This window comes from Pelophylax lessonae (assembly GCF_965119305.1).
Source record: "Pelophylax lessonae genome assembly, chromosome: 1".
Classification (NCBI taxonomy): Eukaryota; Metazoa; Chordata; class Amphibia; order Anura; family Ranidae; genus Pelophylax; species Pelophylax lessonae.
In genome coordinates, this window is record NC_138768.1 from 318,709,234 (window position 1) to 318,734,938 (window position 25,705).

The following is a 25,705-nucleotide window of genomic DNA, read 5'->3' on the forward strand; positions in this document are numbered from 1 at the left end:
AGATCTTGGTACGCATACCAGGAGGTATGTAGAGTTTGTCGTTAAAGTAGAGGAAGCCTTCTGCATCAGCACTTAGTTGTGGTGGTGGTGAATCCAGTCCTATACTGTGCAGAATCTCTTCCTTCAAGTAACGAACAACACCAATAATACGGTCATGGGGTATTATAGGAAGTGAAGGGATTTCGGCGCAGTTATCTTCGGTTAGCCGTGATAGCGCATCCGCTTTTTTGTTTTTGTCTGCAGGCGTGTAGGTCACTAGGAAGTTGAATCTTAGGAAGAATAATGACCAACGTACCTGCCGGTGGGAAAGAGTCTTGTTGGTCTGAAGGTATTGGAGATTCTTATGATCTGTATATATGAGTATTGGCAATCGAGTACCTTCAAGTAATTTTCTAGTGCCAGTTTTATGGCAAGCAACTCTTTTTCACCCACTGGGTAATTCACCTCTGGGCTACTTAGTGATTTAGAGAAAAAAGCAACTGGGTGGAGTGGTGAAGTATTCGTTGGTCATTGGGAAAGAACTGCTCCTACAGCCATATTTGACGCATCTACCTCCAGGATGTATTGGAGGGATGGGTCTGGATGGCGTAGTATGGGAGCAGAAGTGAAGCTTGATTTTAACAAGCGGAAAGCTTTATTTGCTTCTTCAGACCATTTGAATGGTTTCTTTACACTTGTAAGTTGTGTGAGTGGTCTCACAATAGAAGAGAAATTCTTGATGAACTTCCTATAGAAGTTTGAAAATCCAAGGAATCGTTGTAATGCCTTACGAGTTGTTGGTACAGGCCAATCCAGTATACACGATATCTTACTCATATCCATCTTGATACCGTTCTTAGATATGATGTATCCTAGGAATAGTACTTCTTCCTTATGAAATAGGCATTTTTCAATTTTACGTATAAATTGTGTGCGAGTAATCTGGATAGCACAAGTCTTACATGTCTTACATGTTCGGACAAGGACTGAGAATAAATGAGTATATCATCCAGATATACCACAACACAAACATCAAGTAAGTCTCTGAAGATGTCATTTATGAATCGCTGAAATGCTGCGGGAGCATTACACAACCCAAAAGGCATCACTAGATATTCGAATAATCCATATCTGGTTCTGAATGCCGTCTTTCACTCATCCCCATTACGGATTCAGATGAGGTTGTATGCCCCTTTTAGGTCCAATTTTGAAAAGTAGGTAGCTCCGCGCACTTGTTCAATGAGTTCGGGAATGAGAGGTAAAGGATAGCGATCCTTTATCGTAATGGTATTTAATTGCCTATAGTCAATAATAGGCCTGAGACTTAAATCCTTATTGCGGACAAAGAAAAGTCCTGCAGCTGTGGAAGAAGTAGAGGGTCTAATAAACCCTTTCGCTAAATTCTCATCCAAGTATTCCTTGAGATGAGAAAGTTCATCCTGAGAAAGAGGATAAACATGACCGAAAGGTAGTTTACTATTAGGGAGTAGATCAATAGAACAATCGTAGTCCCTATGGGGAGGCAATACTTGAGCATTTTTCTCAAGGAATACTTCTGATAGATCCTGATAACATGGTGGTGGTGAAATTTCATCTGACACCATGGACAGGATTTTTTTATATGATTGGAGGTTACACGTGGTCTCGCAGTAGTGAGAGGGGAAGGTTAGAGTCTGTGTTTTCCAATCAATGATTGGTTGATGTATGTGTAACCAGGGAAGTCCCAAAATAATGGGAAAATGTGGTGAAGGTAATACATCAAAAGTGGTGGTCTCAGCATGAGACTCGTTAGCAGTAGCAAGGAGTGCTTGTGTCTGATTGGTAATTGGACCAGAAGATAACGGAATACCGTTAATAAAACTACCAGAGACAGGTTTAGATTTTGAAATAATAGGTATTTTATTTAAAGCAACAAAACTAGTGTTAGTGTAGTTCCCACAAGATCCTGTGTCGATCATAGCCTTGGTGGTGATCCTATTGTGGCCCCACTGTAAGGTCAAATGAATAAAAAGATAGGGATTAGAAAAAGAAGTCGTTAATCCCCCCAGCAAGACATGTGAACACTCACCCTCTTTTTTGCGGACAAGGGGACAGACGCTTATCAAATGATCCGGGGAGGCGCAGTACATGCAGAGATTTTCAGATCTTCTCCTGGCTCGTTCAGTAGACGATAATGGTGGGCGTATGGTTCCTACCTCCATAGGAGTAGGGTCAACGGGCGAAACCCGAGAAGGATTGGATAATGGTACTCCCATTTTCTCAGCCTTTCTTTCTCGCAGTCGCCTGTCAATATTGATGCTGAGTTGTATTAAGGCATCCAAAGTGCCAGGTAAATCCGCTCGGGCGAGCTCGTCTTTAACGGCTTCTGATAACCCGAGTCTGAACTGGGTTCGCAAAGATGCATCATTCCACCCTGAATCAAGGGTCCATCTTTTGAACTCTGCTACGAAGTCTTCAACAGGTCTCCTTCCTTTTTTTTTTAAGCCCTCAATTGGCTGTCAGCAGTACTCTGCCTATTTGGGTCTTCATATAAGCTAGCGAGTTCTGCTAAGAATAAAGGATAGGAGTTAAGAAGAGGGTCATTTTTCTCAAAGAGAGAGTCTGCCCAAGCCCGCGGATCACCCGACAAGTATGAGATAGTGGTGCAGACTTTAATTTGGTCTGTAGTGTAAGTACGAGGTTTTAAATTAAAAAGCAATTGACATGCGTTTTTAAATTCACAAAATTTTTTCCGATCACCTGTAAACACTAGAGGAGGGTTTATTTTGGGCTCACGAGGTTGAGCAGCAGTGAGCTGTGAAACACGGGCTATCTGCTGTCTCAAAGTCTGATTTTCATTTTTCACTTCGGCAAGGGAAAGGATTAATGCATCTACCTTTAGTGTTAGTTGTATCACATGAGTTTCTAATTCTGCTGAATCCATTTTTTTTTTTCTGGTTCGTGCAATCTGTAACGCTCCGGCGTTTTTTTAGTGAACTGGATTTGCAGCTGCAGAATTTCCACTCAGTAGTCGTGTAGAGATGTGTTGAATTACCATATCCAACTCTCCAGACTCATCATTGTGGCCCAGCCTGCCTCAGCATGCAAATATACAGACACTCAGATAAGATGTTCCTGGAGTGATAGGTTGTATACGATAGTATAGAGGTGATGTGCTGAAAGGACAGGCGTAAGTAGTGATAGCAATGATAGGCACTCAATAGTAATGTTCAGGAGTGTTAGCAGATGGTGATAGATAGTATGCAGATAGGTTAGCAATCATGTACAAATAACAGGTGGTAGGGGACAGCAGATGAAGTGTACATGAATTGCTAACTCAGTGCAAGGATATAGATGGTAGTAGACTCAAGAGCTAGCAATCTATGTAACAGTGCAGATGATAGAAATAGTAATGCATAGATAGCAACAGTCTTTAGTATGCAAGAGTAGATAGTGTAAGTTGATAGGAAGGAATCCCCTGTGGGGTACTTATCACTAGTTGGTTTAGAAAGATGAGGGGTCCGGTAATGAGATAAGGATCAGGTAGCGAGATACAGGATCAGTAGCGAGATACAGGATCAAGTAGCGAGACTCCGGTCTATCCAGATACTGGGGAAATAGCTGGAGGCTTCGGCAGCGTCAGACAAGGCTGTATAACAAGCGGTTTGCACGAACACCTTGTGAGTGAAAGCCGGCGATTGAAATAGCCGCTCAGAGCGGCGCCTAGTGATGACGTCATGAGAGTTAAAGGGACAGGTAGCTATATGCGGAAGAAATGGGCTGGAAGGGTACCGAAGGTACCAGAATCTTACACACCAGGGAAAAATCCTCCCCTCCTTCCAGGAAAGGTACTGGTCACAGTACGAAGTTCAAATGGTATTTTTGGGAAGACAACGGCACAAGCAGTGGAAAGCTGAGTTAAGCAGGCTGGTCCAGGTGGAGATGCAGTTGGACGAGAGCTACAGAGCCCTCCGCTGGTATGTAACACAAGTGTGCCCATGGACAGCGGATGACAGTCCAATGGAAGGCTTTTGCTACGGTGGCCTTGGTCTGTTATTAGAGAGGCTGTCCAAGGGCCCCAACTTTAGGAGCAATTTGGAGTGGCGGTTAGAGGAAATTATGGATTACAGAAAAGAGATCCTGAACATCTCGGAAGTGTTCTGGGCACTGGAACATATGGAGTTTCTGGGCGTTCAGGAATGGGAGCTGGAGATTGCCTACAGAGGATTGCTAGACTCTGCTCAACGCCGGGCCTGGGCTTCCCTTGTCTGGGAATATCCAGAAATACCAGCTGACTGTCTGGAATTTCTGGCTGAAGAGTCAGCAATGTGGCATAGTAATAGTGTGCTTTGCTCACCTGCACCCACGGTTTTGAATGCTGAGGTATTATGGCGGATGCAGCAAGTGCTGACTCACCTTGACCAACCTGTTTCTGCACAGGGCGAGCTTGGATGGAGGAATACATCTGTCCAGCCGCTGGATAAAGGTATGCGAGACCACTGACAGGGACATGGGATTTCCTGCCAGAAGCATCTGTGGAGTTACAAGAAACTTCTACAGCAGAAGCGCTGACAACTGGACAGAGGGTCCAAGACCTCTGCCCCATACCTGTGGCAGTTCCGGAGGCCCATGGTGATAAGGTGGAGGTCATTTCCCAGCAGCAGATCGGAATCCAGGGGGAGAAGAGAGGAGGTTGTTGTCCAAAACAGTCAGTCAGAGCAGAGGAAGCCAGTCTCCCTCTCCAACAATTAGCCGGAGTGGATTATGTGGAGTCCCCAGCAGAAGTGCTGGCAACAGGGCAAAGTGCTACCAACCTTTGCCCAGCACACGCAAAATATACAGAGTTCCAGGAAGCTGGGGCAATCGGCCCCTCTCCCCAGCGACAAGCTGATAAAGTAAAGCTTCTACACCCAGCTGACGTGCTGGCAGCCAGACAGAGAGTCAACGACCTCTGCCCCACACCTACTGAAGACAACCCTTTCCTGTGGCCAAGAATGGAAATCAGGTTGACTACCTATGTGAGTTCCCTCTGCCCTCAACTAACAAAAGATGGAGTTTCTGTGGTAGTGGATGGAACTGCAGTCTTCACCTCTATATTCCAGGGATGCTGGGCAGTCAGTCCAGGTCCCCAACAGCATGAGGGTGTGAGCCCAGCCACCCTGTCTTCTCTCCAGTGGCTGAAAGGACTTCAGGGAGAAGGGTCAGTCCACGCTTCTCCCCGCAGCGGGTATGTTCTACGAGAGAGGCAGAGATTGGCTGGGTGAGTAATGCTCTGTTTGGGACAATTTGTTTGGGGTACTGTGTGGGTACAGACATTAGGGGACTGGAACTACAGACTAACTTCGAAGTCAACCGGTTTGGGGTCCCCTCCTGTGTTAGTTCCCCTTCCCAAAGAGGAGAGATGTGACGGGAGTCACTTTGGTTGGGTCCGTGAAACACAACTTACCTTAGAGAGGTTGGGAAATCCCTCTCTCAGACCCCTAGGCCTCTCTTATGTGTAAGTCACCCTGTGTCTATTAGGGACACAGGGTGACCAAGAAGCCCAGTCTGGCTTGCCCAAACCAGACTTCCACAGACTGATCGGCTATGAGAGCTCCATGCGCCCTGCCGGGACAAACTTACAAACAATGTGGAACTTTGTCAAGGAGGCTACCAGGATGAATTGACTCTTTGGGACTTGTTACCCGACTAACTCAGGCACAGACTGATTGGAGGTCTGGTACCTGGTTAGTCTACCTTTGGGGGGGAAGATATGTGATGGTACTCATTGTCACTGGGTATGAAAGACAGACACTATATGTGAGGCCCTTGGAGTAATGTTACTTTGGATTCAAGTCAATGTCTCCCCAACACAGTAAGACTCATAGCAGATGTTAAAATCATCAGCTCAACCACCTGTCTTCCACACATCATTGAATATGCTGATTTACATTACAGTCCAATCCAATACAAGAGCCAATGTAGCTCAAATTGCTATAGAAGTTATTGCTGGTTATCATAGAAAGGTTTTAGAACACACATGGGTTTATTTACTAAAGGCAAATCCACTGTGCACTACAAGTGCACAGCAAGTGCACTTCGAAAGTGCAGTCGCTGTAGATTTGAGGCGGACATCCAAGGAAAATAAAAAAAAAACAGCATTTTTGCTTGAACCTGATTGGATGATATAAATCTGCACAGGGGTGTGGCTTGGCACATGATGTGCATGGCTGCTTTATGATGGAGCCCTGGCAATCTATAAGGTCCCTGAGATAGAAAGCAACCTGCAATCTGCAAAATATGGGCAGAATTCTTAAATCTGGGGCACACAATCAATCCCAGTGCTCGTCATCTACCCCATCTGGAAAGCAGATCCCTGCAATTTTTAAAAAACAGTCTTCTACAAGACACAGCAGTGCTGCAGGCAAGATTGAACTGCCTCACAGAACAACAGGAGAGGATGATGAAGAATATGATGATGTCTCACTTCCAGCATCAGAAGATTTGGTAAGAGAATCAATACAACCTGACCAACCTCTGACTTATGCTGACATGACGGAAATAGCAGCAGACATAGCAGCCATTACAGATCTAAAAGCTGACTTACTAATGTTGACTGAGCAACTGGCTGTGAATGAGAGAGCTAGGAAACAGAGAGAAAAGGCAATAACAGCACTTCAACAAGTTACAGCCACACATTCTCAACATATGATAGACAGGAACAGACAAATAGAAGATCTAGACAACAGGGAATGTGGAAACAACATCAGAGTGAGAGGAATACCTGAGTCTGTGAATTCTTTGCAAATCAAGCCAGCCTTATGCTCCATCTTTAATAATCTGCTTGAGAGGCCACCAGAATCACCAATAGATTTTGACAGAGCACACAGAGCCCTCAGACCCAGAGCTCCAGAAAATGCTCCTCCAATAGACCTCATTTGTTGTCTTCCTAATTTTTGCTTAAAAGAGGAAATCCTCCAAAAAGTTAGGCAGAATGAGGTAATCAAATTTAATGGGGGGAACATACAGCTCTTCCAAGATGTATCCCCTATCACGCTTAAAAACAGAAGAGCAGTAAAACCCCTACTAGAAATCTTGAAGAAAAAAGGAATTCCCTACAGATGGAAGTTTCCCTTTGCAGTGCAGGCAACACACAATAGAAAACAATACATGCTTCGCACTCCAGATGACATTCCTACCTTCTGTGATAATCTCCAGATAGACTTAAGGCTCGTACACACTTGACGAAAATCGGACGAAATATCCTCCGATTGTTTTTCTCTCTCATGCTCAGCGGTCATAACCGTTTTTAGTTGACAGTACATAATGTTCACAAAATTTCTCGTCAGATTTTTTTATTTTTTTTGGAACATTTGTTCCTAGACTTCCGGGTCGTCAGCAACTTCAGATCATGCGCGGTCTTTCGTATCCGATTTTTCGCGGACGTACTGCATTCACATTAAACAAAAATTGGTCATCTTGGGACGGACGATAAAAATTTTGGTGTTTGTCCCTCCGTTTTTTTTTTCGTTGAAAATGTCGGCATCGGCTGCTGAAAGTGGTGTACACACTAGGCGAAAATCGTACGATTTTACCTAGGACGGGAATTTTCGGAAGATTTTCTACTAGTGTGTACCCCACTTTAATAGAACTACGAGACTGGTATCAAGAATTCTGACTGCCACCAGCAATTAATGACTATACCTCCACTCCTGTGCACTCTCCCCTCAAACCTCCATTCCACAAGAGGAAGTACTGCAAACATTCAAGTTCCAATAACTACAACTCTCCGGCTGCAAAATCACAGAGAGTTAGGGAGAACAGTTAAGAGGGTGCTTACCTGGGACCATCAACACCTGAGGATTTGATGTACCTAACCTAACAAATGATTTCCATAGCTCCTAGTCAATACCATTTTTACAGTTCCTTTACCTCAAGCAAGGGGTCTATTACCAGATGAGCTTTTGGCTCCTGTTTCATCTATACTTTATGTCTGTGTGTGTATATATATATATATACTGTATATATACTAAAAAACCGTAACACAACACCAAAATTTTGCAACGGAAACTCCTGTAGTGCATTTTGCTTTTAAATACTAATGCTGAATATGTTAAAAGGTACATAAGACATGTTATAGCTGTAAATATATTGTTACCATTAACTTTTGCTTTCTCACAGTAAATCTAGAGTCTCATATGTTGGCGGACCGCTACCACTGGTTAAATTTTACCCTGGTTCAGAATGCCTCTTTCTGCACTCCATTAACCACAATGGATTACTCCAGATGCTCATCTCCAGGATCAGTTACCATCTCTCAATCTTCACATCATACAGGGTATGCAGACAGTAACAGACATTCTCAACATAAGCTAAACGTAATCAGAATATGCTCCACCACTTAGCCCATAGGGCACACCACAGACTCCACACCAGTGGTGACTGGTGCTCCATGGGCCGGGGGGGGGGTGGCAGACGGACCGCACCATACCCCCCCCCCGGGCCACACCAAGCCACACACCATACCCCCCTCCCCCAGACCACAGCAAGACAGGAGACAGGACAGGACCCCACGCTCGCTCACCCTGCCTGGATATCTGCAGCAGCAGGCAGTGGTGGCTTTGGTTTCTTCTCCCTGTCTTCTGTGTCTCCTCCCTCCTCCTCCATGCCCAATGGCATGGCTTCTCTTTTTCGGCCAATCGGGAGAGACCCGCTTCCTGATTGGCCGAAATTTTCATTCACTATTGTCACACAACTGGGTGGGCTCACTGCGCCCCAAGCCCACCCTTTTTTTTTAGCCTGTGAGAGCCTCTGGCTCTAGTCACATGGTTAAAAAAAAAAAAAGCCCCATTGAACTCAACACAACAAGAAATCGCTGCTACTGTTTCTGACTTTTAAATGTGTTACATCACTGTTTGAGAGGAGTTACATCACTGTTTGACCACTAACGTTAATCTTTTCTCTCATATTACCCTATATTTTTAATGGTTTGGACCTCCAAGGCTAATTACTTTAAAACTGTTTATGTTGTTAAGGTTTATTTGACACTCTATTATTGCCTAAATCCAACAGGGATATTTATTCCATCGGAGACATACAATCATTGCTTTAAACATTATATGTGGTGGGGTGAATATGACAGTAATATAACCTCCCAAAGCATCAGGTGACATAAATATGTGTTTCAGAATTTAAAAAGTATATGGTTATGTAGGTTGTAGTATGGCAAATGTTTTGTTTACCATCAAGAACAAACCGGCTATACTGTGCTCCACTTTTTTCTTTTCTCCCCCTCCGAAAATGGCCTACTCTATTCTGAAGAAATCCCCCATCTCACACAATATGAATGGTTTGAACATCCCTTAAAAGAGATCTAAACTGCTACAGGAATTGAAAAAAGCTAACCCTCAGATTATTTTCATACAGGAAACACACTTTAAAGGAAATAGTATCCCACGTCTCACTAACAACTTCTTCACTTCCGCATTTCCTGCCACAAACCATTTAGCTAAAACAAAAGGTGTCTTCATATTGTTAAGCAAGCACTACACATTCTCCCTAACACAACAACTAGCAGACCAAGAAGGCAGATATCTGTTTGATTACAGATGGGAGGAATGGGATTACCGGACTCAAAAAAATACTACTATGCCACAACATCACAAGAGTAATAGACTGGCACTGCCATGTCAATAATAAATAACAATCAAGAAGGACAGATCCTGCACATGCTGATATACAACAAGTACAAAGAGGAGTACTTCACCAGCCCATGGCGCTGTCCATGTATTCACCTCCTTTGTTTGTATGTTTTATAGCTGAAATGTCCTGGTTGCTGCTGCTCCTCTCTCACTCCACTGGGGGGGGGGGGGGGGCGGATCAAAACAATTCAAATCTGTAAAGAAAAGCGCACGCAACCTCGGGCAATAACGCTTTAATAAAGGACAACAACACAGTACATTGGAATTGCACTCACACTTTTCCTTTAAGACAATCGCTTTACAGCATTCCAACAGGAGCTACTCGCTCCTCCCGTCCCTCCAGATGGTGACTCTGCGGTCTCCTCATTCGCGGCTGCCGCCGCTGTTTCCCCGCTCTCCTTCACTTCCTGTGTTGCCTGGTCACCGGATGCCGGTTCTAGTGCCCCTGCGCACTATACCAACGTAATCTACAGCGCCTCAGGAGAGCCATACGGATTGGTGTTACAGTAGTTCACAAATTCTACTGCCCTATCAGCTGTACCATCCCATATTACTATTACATCATCGATGTAACGCCCATAGTACACCAAATGCTGTGCAAATGGGTTCTGCATCCAGATATGGAATTTTTCCCAAAACCCCATGAATAAGTTTGCATAGCATGGTGCAAAATGTGCGCCCATCGCAGTGCCTGAAATCTGTCTATAGTGTTTTCCCTGGAACTCGAAATAGTTCCTTTCCAGTGCAAACTGCGTGCAAGCACTGATAAATCCAGACTGGTCTGGATTGAGATACTCCGCACCCGACAGGAAGTGTTCTACGGCCTTTAGTCCACCCTCATGGGGTATTGAAGTATACAGGGAGCACACATCCAGGGATAGCCACAGATAGTTGGGTTCCCACCTATAATTCTGTAGTATCTCCAGCACCTGTGTGGAATCCCTAATGTATGCCGGGAGTGATGTAACTATCGGCTGTAGATGGAGATCCACATATTGGGAGAGTCTGCTGGTAATACTCTCCATGGCCACTACAATTGGCCTACCAGGAGGACAAACTGGATTTTTGTGTATCTTTGGGGTATGGTAGAAGTACGGGGTTTTAAAATAATTATTTAGAAAAATGGAGTAGTATCCTCATATACTAATTGATATTTGCATATGTGCCATATGGAATTGAATCTTATCTTACTGAATTCTAATGAGACTAGTATTTTTATATATTTTTTATATATTTATTATGTGTATTATCCTGACTTATGAAATTATCCTGGTAGATGGATGAGAGATAATGTGGAATTAATATGATCCGTCGACTATTGGTATTAGGAAATGCTGATGTAGCTTAGAGTCTTATATACATATATACTTTTAGGATACGTTTATGTATTTTTAGCAGGAGACAACCATTGCTATGTAGGGAATGTGATATCCAAACATGTATCTATAATAGCTCTGGTTAATATCTGCGCTGGTATTAAATTGTATTTTAAATTTTAAATTGTATTTTAAATTGTATCTTACACTGTATCTTTAATGTATGTTTTTTAATATATGTTTTTTAAAAGTGGATAGCCCCTTGCTTCTCCCGTCCCAGCCAAGGTGGATAAGGATTATTGGTTACTGGCCCCTTTAAGAATACACAATTAAATAATTAGGGCCGATGGTATCCCGGGTATATAAGGAGGGGCGTTAGCAGGAAGCAAGGTGGGACCTGAGGAAGGAGGCTCCGCCTCCGAAACGCGTTGTCCGTAGTAACAGCAGAGGCAGTGCACCCGTGTCTTGAATCTCCCACCTCGCAGCTCCGTACAACTTGTGGCTCCGGCTTTGGCTGAGGCTCTCCTGAGGCGCCGTAGATTACGTTGGTATAGTGCGCAGGCGCACTAGAACCGGCATCCGGTGACCAGGCAACACAGGAAGTGAAGGAGAGCGGGGAAACAGCGGCGGCAGCCGCGAATGAGGAGACCGCAGAGTCACCATCTGGAGGGACGGGAGGAGCGAGTAGCTCCTGTTGGAATGCTGTAAAGCGATTGTCTTAAAGGAAAAGTGTGAGTGCAATTCCAATGTACTGTGTTGTTGTCCTTTATTAAAGCGTTATTGCCCGAGGTTGCGTGCGCTTTTCTTTACAGATTTGAAATGTCAATAATAAAGACTGGGTAAAACTAGAAAATTCATGCTCCCCTCACACCCTACAATTTTTACCGTGGACTCTTGAGTCAAAACACCATGGAACTACAAAAAAATAATCCTTAATTAAAACTTTGCTCAACATTTTTCATAAAGTTGCCACCTCACATAACCTGGCATCCGTTCCTGGCTCCTTAACACAAATCGCCGATAATCCCGATTTTCCTCTGGGCATTCACAACAAAAATATACAAAGAATACAAAGAATCGATCAAGACACACCTCTGCTGACTTATCACTGCTTCCACAAAGGTAAATTAAAATCATTTAATTCTCTCCAGAGGGAATTTGAGGGTACCTCTTTTAACTATTGGCTATATGTATTGCATGAGTTTCTTCAAAACAACCAGCACAGAGCATCCTTTACTAAACCCATGACACCATTAGCAGTTACCTGCAATAACAAGTTGCATACCAAAACTACATCGCTAGCCTATTCCTGGCTTACACAGGAAGGGCACAAAGGGCACAAAGGGCACAAAGACATTGACAAACATAAAAAAGCATGGGAACAGAAGCTAAAACTGCAAATTTCAGAGTGTTTTTGCCCACAAGTGTTGCCTAAGCACAAAAATGCAGGACATTTCCTACAAAGTTCTCACGCAATAGTACATTACGCCACCAAAAATAGAAAATTGGTTTCCCTCGGCTTCTGACACATGCTGGAGATGTCACAAAAGCAAGGGCACCTTTCTACATATGTGGTGGACATGTCCCCCAGTGTTTGATTTTTGGCAACAGATTAAAAAATGGATCAGACATATTACTGAAACCACATTAGATCTAAATCCTGCGGTGTGTCTACTACACATAAATTTCTATAGGAAAATATAGGAAATACGAAAGGTTACCAACTAGGCACCTTTTAAACGCAGCAAAAGCTTTAATTCCAATTCACTGGAAATCCTCGTACATACCGACAATTAAAGATTGGCTGGCAAAGGTAAACAGTAACTATTATATGGAAGAAACCCTGGCCATGCAAAAAGAGTTCACCACCAGATTTCACAAAACATGGAGTAATTGGCTTTTGTTTACCTTGTCTGAAGAATATGAAATTATAAATAAATAGGAGCTGCATGGCTCACCAGAGTATCATCACTCTCACTTATCCACATTACACCTCTCTTGGATTGCTGGCTCACTCATTTAAGAATTTGTATATAGAGAAAATATACCTCCAACACCAGTAGCATATTTCCCTTATATATTGATATTATCATATTATCAACATTACATTGTCCCTTACCTATGTGTCATTTATAACTCATATTAATGAGGCCATTTATGATATTTGATTTTATTTCATTCCATTTGGATTTTATTTATGTATTTTATCCCACATTTTTTCATACCATATTTTTTTCTTTTTTCCTTTCCTATCCCCAATCAAAACTCATCCATTACTATCAGAAATATCTTGTGCTTAGATACGTTGTTAGTATTTGTGTATACACTTTTGTTGTACAAGTTATATATTACCATATATAATGTAATATTTTACTTACTTTTAATAAAGATCTATTGTGAAAAAAATAAAAATAAATAAATCTGCAGAGCTTCCCTTTAGATCTACAGCGACTGCACTTCCAAATGCACTTGTCATGCACTTGTAGTGCACAGTTGATTTGCCTTTAGTAAATTAATCCTTCACTGTATCGCAGTTTGCTGCATATGGGGCTGCATAGCCGCAGACCGGTCAGGGTGCCCATGCTAAACTGTGTCGACAGCCAAAAGACCCTACAATGGGTATGTGAGCATTAGAACTGGATCACAGAGCAATGGAATAAGGTGGCCTGGTCTGAAGAATCACGTTTTCTTTTTCATCATGTAGCTGGCTAGGTATACGTGTGATGGCACCAGGATGCACTATGAGAAGAAGGCAGGCTGGTGGAGACATTGTAATGCTTTGTCTAGTGAAGTCCATGTATCAACAGGTCAGGGCTATTGCGTTGCCTTGGCAAAAGGAGACTTACTCAATATTAGGTGGGTGGTCCGTTATGGTGGTTGGTCATAATGTTGTAGCACCCTCCTAGGTGGGTGCTAGGAAAAGCATATTGTGGCCATGTCTTCTAATCAGGGTGGCCTGATCATTCTGCTAGGCTGTCATGTGTTTCCAGGTGTGTCTGTTAAATCTGGGGAGTCTCCCCACTGTGTCCAATGAGGACTCTTGACCTGGCCAATAGCACACCAGGGCTTGTATCTATCCGAGAGGGTGGAGTCTGCTGCAATGCACCCTGAGATAGGGTATAAATCTGAGGGGAGCACATGACTGAATGTCTTTGGTGGGAAGCAGAGTCCCAGGAGGAGGCTGATGGCTGTCACTCCTTGTGTCAGAGGAAGCAAGTGTGTCCTGGGAGGTCTACCTAGAGGACCGGAGGTTGAGCTGGGCTGCAAAAAGGGATCCAGAGTGCTGTGGACCGAGTGGAGCTGCTGGGCAGAAGTTTCCTGGAAAAACAGTGTTGTGAGTACTCAAAACTGCCCAGGGGTCTGCCTAGGATAGGGGACCACTCCAGAAGGTCAAAGGGATCCGGGAGCCAGCTAACTAGTAGAGAGGTTTAGAGAAAGGGGGTGCCTGTGTCTAAACCCTGAAGAGAAGTGAGAGAAAAGGGGGTGCCGGTGTGGCCCCTGAAGTGTTCAGCAGTGCAGCAGTGTATGTAAATAGCTACCTCAGCAAGGAGTGCTTAGGGGAGCTTAAATAGGACTTTTTTATTCAGTAAAGCAGTCACAAGTCAGTTCAGCATTAACAGGCATCAGGCCAGCATTAACCAGCGTTAACCGGCATTGACAGGCATCCAGCCAGCGTCAAGTCAGCGCCAATTGGCATTTTTCAAGTTTCTTCACCAAGTTGTATGTAGTTGAGCCAAAGGAGTATCCCACTCATCCCTTCTCCTATTCAAGTTACAAAATAAATACAAAAATCGAAAGATACTGGACTGGTCATTGTCTCAGTGCTCACATTTGGAGAAACATGCTCAAAGGGAATTTTGTTGCACCCGGTGACCCAGGGGGACCCATATCCAGCAAAACGGCTGGGAATTGTGCTACAATGTTATGGCTTATTAGTGTATATTTGTTTGAGGGGTTATTGCCATTTCCATTTCTCACATATAGTTACAATAAAGAGATCCCTTTTTCAGCCAGGGTGTGTCGAGCATGGTGCTGCTTGTAGAGTCGCAAGCTCTAGGAATACGGAACCTACAGAAACAGTGGCTCTTTCGGGGTAAGCGCTACACATTTGTATGTGACATTGTTGTATATGTTCTTTTATCAACTTGTTAGTTGTGAACATAATACTAGCACAAAACTCCAGCCAAAAGTCATTCTTGCTTTTGTATGCTTCCCTGTGCCTTGTGTTCTCTGGATATCTTTATTCTGTTCACTGTGTTGTGCGTATTACTTTTTTAGACTGCTGAACTCTCTGCTCTAGGGTATCTGCATAACATACTCTGGGCCACTTTACTCTGTACACTGCACATTACTGACTCCATATATATTTTTTTTTGTGTAGTTGTACCTTACATAATGTGATGCATGCTGTGCTATACATTACAGACTCCAGATTGTTGCACTGTATAGTACATAACTTGGTGCACCCTATGCAATAAATGACATGCTCCTGACAACGGCACTCTTTTTATTGTAAGTGCTTTATATATCTTCATCAATGCACTCAATACACTATACTGCACATTACATGCTCCAGACTGTGCTGTATATAACATATCCTGGGGAAGGCTACTCTATACTTTATATACTTTGGATCAACACACTCTTTATGCACCTATTACATTCTCTGAACTGCTGTGTATGCTGTGCTGATGTTACTTTCTCCTGACAACTGCCCTATGTACATTTTATGTACATTCAATGCTCTGGAACAATTTGCTCCATTTTCTACTGCTACATTCTGTAGTCTCTGCAGAATGATGCATTTTTTGCAGTGATGCATTGTGTTTTACAATGTGTATTTTTTACTGGTGAACGCTGAAACCTGTAGTGTATGTTAAATGCTACGGTCTCCTTCACATTCCTTGTACATTGCACATACCATACACATCTGTTGTGTACGTTGTACTGTACATTACACACTCCACGTCGCTATACTGTGTCCCTGGAAATCATAAAGACTGATTTTATGAAAGTATCTCACCGGTGTTCTATAGTGGAGCAGCATGCGCCAAATTATGTACCTATCTAGAAATTGCAGTTAAAAAAACATTGCAGTATTATGGGTAGGGTTTACATAAATAACATTTCCACCACTATTAATGGTATATTAAAGGGGTTGTAAAGGTTCCAATTTTTAAAATAAAAATAACAAACATGTTATACTTACCTACTCTGTGCAAGGGTTTTGCACAGAGCAGCGCCTATCCTCCTATTGTGGTGTGCCCCTGTGGCGCTCCTGGCTCCTTCTCTTTATCAGGTGCCCCCATGTAAGGCCGCTATTCATGGGGGCATCCATTGACACAGACAGCGGGACTCGGACCCGCCCCCTGCTCCCGTGTCACTGGATTTGATTGACAGCAGTGGGGGCCAATGGCTCCTGCTGCTATTAATCTCTCTAATGAGATGAGAGGCAGTGGCTGGAGCTGCTGGACTCATGCAGGGGGCTGGAACGAATGGGCTCAGATAAGAAAAAGGGGGGGGGGTCCAGGGGGGGGGGGCGCTGCAGCAAAGAGGTTTTTTCTTGTAATCTGTATATATGATATTATAAGTCTTGTTTTTTTTTTTTTTGTTTTGTTTAAAAATCACAAACATATTATACTTACCTGCTCTGTGTGGTGGTTTTGCACAAAGCAGCCTGTATCCTCCTTTTCCTGGGTCCCTCACAGATGCTCCTGGCCCAGGGCTGGCCCAAGACATTGTGCTGCCTGGGTCCAAGAATAAAATGCTGCCCCCACCCCCCGCAAAAAAAAGAAAAAGAATCACTCCCATCCAGCAAAGAGACACTTCCATAAACTAAAGACACATCCCCAAATAGTAAGGAGACAGCCCGATCCAGCAGAGACATCCCCATATTTTCAGAAGGAGACATTTCCATAAAGCAAAGAGACATCCCCATATATTCAGCAAAGAAACATGCCCAAAAAATTCAGCTCAGCTCACAGGTATATGAATTGTGCAGCACCACGAAAGCTCCCCATTGTTCTTCACTGTCACTGATGCAACATGCAGTGACAGCAGCGCTGCAGTGGGGGCAGGTGCTCCTGCTATTGAAGCCTGCCACCAAATACAGTGTCACTTGCCACCCGCAGTCTGAAATCAAATACAGTGTCACTTGTCACCTCAGCCTGCCATCAGATACCTTGCCACCAGATACCGGATTCCCAAAGAGCTGATCTTCCAGGGTAGTGGATCTCTTGGGGTCTAGTCCAGATCCCTTCAAGGTTAACTCCCCCTGGGTACTTTATCCCATCAAGGCTGACTCAGATCTCTTCAAGGCTGATTGCCTTAGGCTGGTATCCTAGATCCTGGTGGCTCCCCAGCGATCAGCGGCATTACGGGCAGCCAGGCTCACTGAACAGCCAGTGTGTGTGAGAATTGGCGGCTCCCCTGCAGTACAGGCGAGTTCACTGGACAGCCGCTGTCTGAACACTGCTCCCTGTAATATGCCACCCGGTGTCAGCAGTTTAAACATGAGCGGCGGCAGAGGCACTCTTCTGAATTTGACAGCTGGTGCCCCTTTCAATTTGGCGCCGGCCGTTTTCGTCCTTGGTGACTGACGTCACTGGTTGCTAGATGCGACCAGCAACCAGTGGCTAGAAGCAAAAAGCAAAGCACGATCCAAGGATGACTACAGGGGGGAGCCTCGAATGCTGTTGCCGGCGCCGCCCCTCTTAAAGTGCCGCCTGGGACCTATGGACCCACTGGGACCCTTGGTAGGGCCGGCCCTGTCCTGGCCCCTCCCTCCTGCCCATTGCCCCCACAGCAATCAGCTTGCTATGGAAGCACCTAAACTGCTGCTCTGTGTGTCCATTCAGACTCAGAGCCACAGCCTCTGCCCCCTCTCTCTCCTCATTTGCTCATTGACTTTGATTGACTGCAGCGGGAGCCAATTGCACCTGCTGATTTCTCAGCCAAAGAGGAGGGAGAGTCCCGGATATCCGTACACATCGCTGGACCGCAATGGGGCTCAGGTAAGTATTAGGGGGGCTGCTGCACACAAGGCTTTTTATCTTAATGCATAGAATGCATAGAATGCATAGAAAGAATCACTTTAAGGGATGATGAGGTTTTGGTGACTTCTTATATGGGACTTGAACATAGTTATAGAAAATAGGAGTTTACATTGTAATGTTTCTATTTCACATACTTGTTGTTTACCTTTTTATCAGACTGTGCCATGTACAATTACACAATGTACCAGCACATGGAACCCCTTCTCTGATGAACCCATTTAGAGAAAGGTACTGGAGAACTAAGCAAGACACTGTCTCCCTGCGCCAATGTAGCAGTAACATTTAAAGTATAACTAAAGGAAAAATTTTTTTTGTTTTGTTTTGGAGAGTGGAGCAGGATTGGAAAGTCATGTCAGTTTTTATTGTTGTCTGTGCCCCCATTAGGGAGATTCACCCTCTCTATTTGTCCTGTTTAGCATTATCATTGGTAAAAGAAAATCACAAATTTTGAGTTGTCCCCTGAAAAGTAATAGAGGGGAAATCTTCCAATGGGGACACTAGTTCTGGTGACCTGGGGCTCCCCAAGGAATCCCCTTAATTTGCAGGGATTTCCTCTCACTTCCTGTTTAGCTATGGGACATGAAGTGATGGTAAATCTCCAAAATGGGACACAGATGGCAAAAAATATATTTGACCGGGGTTATAACCCTCCCTTACGCTATCCACAATGAAAATAAGCCTATAGCTCTACTTTAGGCACAAGAGAATCTGATGTTGTACGATGTCCACGTTACACAGACTACATTTTCCTAGAATGTTCTCTCTCTCGTTCTCCCCCTCCCTTCTCAAGGTTTACATTTCAAAACTTTATAGATAGCTGCTGACATATGAAATTACATTATTCTGTTTGCTAGTTTTTTTGTAACATCTCACACCACCCCATTTCTTAACTTATGTATAAAATAGAATGTAATAATAAATCTTGTTAGAGCAGATGCTTTGACAGAATTCGCTGCCCAGTCGCTTTCTGTTTTATCTGTACTCTGCAATTCCATACTTCATTTTGTTTTCAGTGACTCAACCAGAAAAATCCATAACAATGAAAACATTTGTTGTTTTTTTTTTTTTTTTTTTTTTTTTTTAATGCTTGAGAGAGCCCATATGCCTACACTGCAGTAAAATACATGGATTTGTCTTAGAAAACTAGGGTTATCCCTAGTGTAAATCCACAGGGAGCCACTAGATGTCCTCACAGGAGCTTGGTACACTGGTAGAGGCACCAGCATAGCACCCTTTCGCCACTAATAATGTCATATCGCTCGTCCAAGCTGGCAAGGAAAGGGTTTAGTTACAACACATTTGGTCCCATTACACTACACGTGTATCTTACCAATGTATGTAGAAGCTGTTGCCCCTGTGCAGATGTTTTTTTATTTCAACATGTTGATATAAACAATATTACAACATTTATATTCTTTATACATGATTAGTAAAATAGTAAAAAAAAATATGTAAATACTAATTGTACAAAAATGATGCCTTTGTAGTGAATGGACTTTGAAAGGGTGGTAAAAGTAAGTGATGCTCAATATGTTTCCCCTGTTTCATACTTTACTATCATTTCAGTGTTACTTGCGGTAGACACATAATTAAAGTATAACTAAAGGCAAAACTATTTTTTTTAGTTTTAGATACAGTGGAGAGGGGTTTGAATACCTGACAGTTTTTATTGCGGTCTGTGCCCCCGTTAGGGAGCTTCACCCTCTCTATTGGTCCTGTTTACCATTATCATTGAAAGTGAAAGTAAGAGAAATTACCCAAATGTTAGGTTGTCCCCAGAAAAGTAACAGTGGGGAAATCTTCCAATGGGTACACTAGGTTTGGTGACTGGGGGGTCCCCGAGAATTCCCTTGATTTACAGGAATTTCATCTCACTTGCTGTTTGGCTATGGGACAGGAAGTGAAGGGAAAATTCCACAATGGGACACAGATAGCAAAAAGGAAAAAAGATCTGATAGGGGTTTTAACCCTCCCTTGCTCTCTCCAAAGTGAAAAAAAAAGTTTTGCCTACAGTTATACTTTACTTTAAATTTACCTATTATGTCCTGTATACTGTATATCATAAATTGCTTTGTATGAAATACTGTTTATTCATAAAATATTTATTGAGTACAGCACATTACCTCCAGGACTTATAAGAACCACATTTAAAACTCCAACTGAAAAGACAAAATTGAAAAATACTTTAATTTTATAACTGTTAAATGAATAATATACCAACAAAACAGCACATTCTATGAAGGGCTAAATGTATTGCTTCAACTTTGTGTATGTAAAATTGTTGACATTGAGTATTCAGGGGCTTTCCTTTTTATCTCACAGGCAATAGTGATTTAATATCGCCCATCATGGGATGATGGGTAATGAATTACGACGTTTTTATCCCTGTTCACAAGAGTCTTAGATGGTAATTGTTGCAAGTGATTAATAGATAATTATTCCAAAGTCATGCTTGAGGAGTGGGGGGAAAATAAGTTGAGTGGCATGTATTAGCGGTATCAGGACAATATCCCCCCGGACAATATTCCCCCCAGAAAACATCCCCCTGGACATAATCCCCCGGGACAACATCCCCCCGGATAATATCCCCCGGGACATAGGGTTAGGGTTAGAGGGTTAGGGTTAGAGGGGGGATATTGTCTAGGGGGATATTGTCCAGGGAGGACATTGTCCAGGGGGATGTTGTCCCGGTGGGATATTGTCCGGGGGGATGTTGTCCAGGGGGAATATTGTCCGGGGGAATATTGTCCGGGGGAATATTGTCCGGGGGGATATTGTCCGGGGGGAGAAATGTCCCATTACTCCTGTCTTCCTAGGCACATCGTGCTGAAATAACAAATATTACCTCTTTTTGTGCAAAAGTCCTATAAAGGGCTTGCTGATATTTGATATAAGGCTCATGCATTTTCTTTAACTCCTTTATGACTGCAACACACTTTTTTAAGTCCAAATGTAAAATGTCCCCTGCCAAAAGAATGTAAACTAACTTTGCTACAATGAACAAGGAATCAGGTCCACCTGTCAGTTTATCGGGCGGACCTGATCGATCCCTCCATTCACCCCTATGGCAGGATGGATGTCAACTGTAACATGTCTGCTGACATCTGCTGCTATCCAATCAGATCCTGTCTGCCAAATCCAGACGGATGGTGACACTATTTTCCATCTGTCTGGAGGATCGGATAGGATCGGGTGAAAATGGATATATAGGGGAGAGCAGGACTCTGTCATCTACCTGCTCAGCGATCCCCCGCTGAGTAAATCGGAGTCTGCTGAGTGGACTCTCTGTAGGGACATTTTTCGTATGGGTATTGCTTCTGCTTCCTCAGTTGAGTCATATTTTTTTCAAAGAAAAAACTGATGAGTTTACATCAGTTTTTACATCATTTTTTTTTTACATTCACTAGCTGGAATCCTTAACAAACACACAAACACAATCATTTACCCAATTTTTTTGTATAATATAAAAGATGAAGTTGCACTGAGTAAATACCCAACATGTCAAGCATTAAATTTGCATGCATCCGTGAAACAGCAAAATAATGTCAATACCATTTACCATAGGCAATGCTTTAAAAGCCCCTACAGGTTATCAGTTTGGTGTTACTAATGCGTTTTGGGGCTAGAAGAAGAGGACATAGAATGGAGGAGATGGGACAGGAGGAGGAGGATATGGAATGGAAAAGGAGGAGAAGATGGGACTGGAGGAGGAGGAGGACATAGGATGGAGTAGATGGAATCAGAAGAGGAGAAGATGGGACTGGAGGAGGAAGAGGACATAACTTGGAGGAGAAAGAGGACATGGGATGGAGAATATGGGACTGGAGGAGGACATGGGATGGAGGAGATGGTATTGGAGGAGGAGGAGATGGGACTGGAGGAGGAGGAGGACATGGGATTGAGGAATGTAGTCAGGCCCAGGGGGCCCAGGCCCACAGCTGTGTAAGGGGCCCCAGAATTTCTGATGGCTACCCTGGTGCCAGCAAGTGAGAGAGCCTGTCTGTGCACACTGCCCTCTCACTGTGTACACTGCTCCTCTCCTTTCCTGCCTCCTTGCGCACACTGACCCCCCCCCCCCCCATATCTGCAGTACACACAGCCCCCACCCCATAGCTGCATTCAGTTTACCTTTTTTTTCTGTTTCTCTTTCTTTTTGTTCTATTTTTTTGTTTTTATTTACTTTCTACTGTCAGCGGGAATCCCTGTAACAGCAGAGTTGAGTCACAGATTGTTGGCTCCTAACAATCAATGCTAAAACAGATGCAAAAAGGGACCATTTGTCTGTTTACGTCCATTTATTCTCCAATCTCCATTAGTTTTTTGATGGAAGAAAAATAGGACTTTGATCCGTTTAATAAAAAACTGTGTGGACAGATGCGGATGATCACCCGTTTACATCTGTTTGCTCATTGGAATGCATTGCTGTCGGCTTTATATCTATCAATGAACGGAAGAAAAAAGAACATATGGAACGCTATGTGAAAGGAGCCTTAAACAAACGGATTAGTCATAGAGTTATTGTCACGTAAACTGGAGTATGCTGAAACTGCTATACTTGCCAAGATTTGAAAAAAACTAGAAGACAAAAACACTGTCTTCTAATGTTTCTCAATCTTATGCAAACATTGTAAAACCTAGGTATTGGTTCTGGATGTCTCCAGCAATGTATGAAGCATTCAGTGTACCATCATGCTTTGACTGCAGATCTAAATGCACATGCTTTCCTTAGCAGCTGTAGAATCTATTTGGAGGAGTAGTTGGGGAGCAAGATAGCCTGTAAGTGCTCTCTGTTTGGGGGTTGTAAATATTGAGGAAGCATTAAATAGAATCCTCACTACAAAATATAAAACCCAGTAACTTCTCTTTACGGAGAAGGACACAACTGCTGTGAAAGTTCACTGTAACGATCTGCTTGTTGTTTAGATCATTTGGAAATTTAAACACTAAGCTGAAATATATGCTTTTGAAACCATGCCATCATGTCATGGCTTGGTGTAGAATACCCAAAGTAACCATTAGACTTTTACTTACCAATCAAAATGTTTGCACGCGGAAGCATACTGTTGCCTGCAGATGGGAAGAATATATGTAATACAACATATTATCTACATACTCTGTAAACTTTTATATACATTTTTTTTTTTTTTAGTGTGCCACCATACTAGTCAGGTGCTGGGATAGGTAAATTTAGTTTGTGCCCATTGTAGTCAATGAGGTTAAACTGTTCTGTTAGGTAAATTTAGCTTGGCTTACGATACCCAGTGAGGCTGGAATTCTGTTTGGGTTACAGTTAAGTGTTAGTGTAGGTAAATTTAATCTAGCTCACTATAATCAGTGGAGTATAGGTTTTAATAATTTAGTCTGGTCTGTGTTTTCCGGGGGCCTGTCTGATTGTTTGCTTCTCCCTGTTCACCTAGAGAAGCTTGGTAATGGAGGTGGGAGAAAAATAATCAGCAGCTTAATATATCTGTAGCCGCAGCCAATCTCTAGGGGGCTAAGCCTAGAGGATTCTTGGAGAGAGTATAAATACCCTGGAGCAGGGAGCAGTGAGGTCTTCATCCAGATGGGGGAGATCATTGCCTAGTGGGACTCGTTTGCCTCTCCTGGGTACCTTGCCATGTGTATTTTGAGTTGAGGCTCCAGTTGGGAGGCTGGAGGGCCCGGAGCCGCTGTGTGCTGCTGAAGGCTGACTTAGTGGGCTGTTGTTTGAGGATCTAGTCTGGGACCTTTGAGAGAGAAGCTGCCTGCAGGATACTGGTGGGAAGCAACTATTTATCCAGAGGCGTTCTGTGAGTACAGACTGGGAGAGATCCAAGAGACTGCCACCCCTCTTATGTGATTGAAAGTTAGCCATGCCTTTGCTAAGAAGTTTGCCCTGAAAAGCATAGCTGATCCATTCCACAAGAAGAGACTGTTGCTTGGGCTGTTCACCAAGGAAGGTTCTAACCTCCCTCAATACTGCTTTGCAGTATCTGTCCTCTCTCTGATACACAGGGACAGTGTTCTCATTTCAAGAAGCAAGTTTCAGTGTCCTCAAAGTTCATCATAGCAAGTTATCCGATTATCCTACTTTACCAATCCCCATCCAAGTCCAACCCTTCATTAAAAACACCAAAACCAACAACCCTAGACTGTTTCTTGAGCCAAAAGAGAGAAAGGGCATGTGTACCCGGCTGGAGGGCGATAGTCGGAAAAGACCTTGGAACCTACAAACTGTCGACAGTTACTCCTGGAATAGACGTCTTCAGTACCTTCAATAGTTCCTATTGGAAGATTTCGCCTTACTTCCTTTACTAGGGATAACTGTCAAATTTTTAATTTTCCCTTACAATTTTTTTTTAACTACAGTATATTTATATCATTAACAAAACCTTTTGCAATAGCCATACATTTACCTCAGGTTTTAACTTCTTGGTGCTAAGCGCACGCAAATATGCAGCCTCTTGCACTCTCGGCACAGTGACTGGTGGCTCACGGAAAGTTCCTGATAGCCATTTGCCATTTGGACTTTTCAGATCATTTTGTGAGTCAAAACCAATTCAGAACACACTATAAACAATGGAACCATCCAAATGGTACAATTCCCACTTAAGTGCACAAAAATACTAAATGTTGTTTTAGCACTTAATATATAGGTTGTGAAAGACGGGACTGTTGTCTAAACTACGCTGAAAACACTGGCTAATTGTAATACTTGTGTTTTTACCATGTTTTTTTTTTTTGTATGCAGCTACAAATGCAGGTACTTTCAGAAAATGCTCATGCCAATTAAAGAAGAAAAATGTAAAAAAAAGCAATAATAAAGAATACTTAGAAATATCTATCAGTGGGAAATAATTTAATTCCAATGAACAACTTGTTTCTTAGCTTTTCATAAAGTATATTAGTATTAATAGTATATATGTTATACTATTTGTGGTGATATGTGTAAATAGGGGTTATGGTTTTGCCTAAAGTCTTTTGGCATACTTCATAGGTACACCAATCCATAGGTACAACTCAACTTTCATTGGTCTAATGTATAGAGCTGACAATGTACCTAGATAAACCTATCACCGCTGCCAACCTAGATAGAAAAAAAGAGAAATCATCATAGAAAAAGGATACTAGTATCCACTAGGCATATATACTGTACATAATTTAGGCTTGAGTACATACCATTTTAAACTCTGGTTGGTTGGTACTACTCTAATCCTAATATACTGTACATTAAAAGTTATCTGACACGGATAAAATGCATGTACCCACCTTTTCTCAGGAGCACAGCTAGTTGTCTACTAAAAGACTGAAGGATTCAGTTCCTTCTTGCTAATAATATGCTGCATAGTTCTGCAAAACATTAATATTTGGTAAGGTTATTTCCATTTTTGCACTTTTATTCATATAGTGATCACAGGAAATCTGTGGTTTTTGTGCGGCCAAGGTTTCTGAACTCTTTTATACCTAATAAATAACAATGGTGCTGTGCAGTCTGTGAAACACTCAGCAGTGTGATACTAAAAGAAGAGAAACCCCACCAATGGCCAGGACCGCCCAATAAGGGGGACCCACTGGTCCCCCTGTATGGGGCCCAGGTTCCATCAGTTCAATAGGGAGGTCCAGGCAGCTGACAAGCTGCCCCTGCTGTCCAGGTTTCCCTTCCTTTTGCTGCCTGAATGCCCCTGTGTACTCTCTTGGTTTCCCCCTGCAGCATTGC

General features: G+C 43.0%; 1 protein-coding gene across 1 annotated transcript in view; it reads right to left on the bottom strand.

Moving 5' to 3' along the window:
• LOC309544931 (uncharacterized protein) overlaps positions 1-25,319 on the bottom strand; it is an 83,213-nt gene extending 57,894 nt beyond the window's left edge. The window contains exons 1-3 of the mRNA XM_082243936.1: positions 25,258-25,319; positions 23,041-23,076; positions 20,133-20,168 (exon numbers count right to left, since the gene is read on the bottom strand). Of these exons, the coding sequence (XP_082100062.1) occupies positions 20,133-20,168; positions 23,041-23,068 (64 nt within the window). The 5' untranslated portion in view covers positions 23,069-23,076; positions 25,258-25,319. The remainder of the gene's footprint in view (positions 1-20,132; positions 20,169-23,040; positions 23,077-25,257) is intronic.
• Between the last annotated feature and the right edge of the window lie 386 nt (positions 25,320-25,705).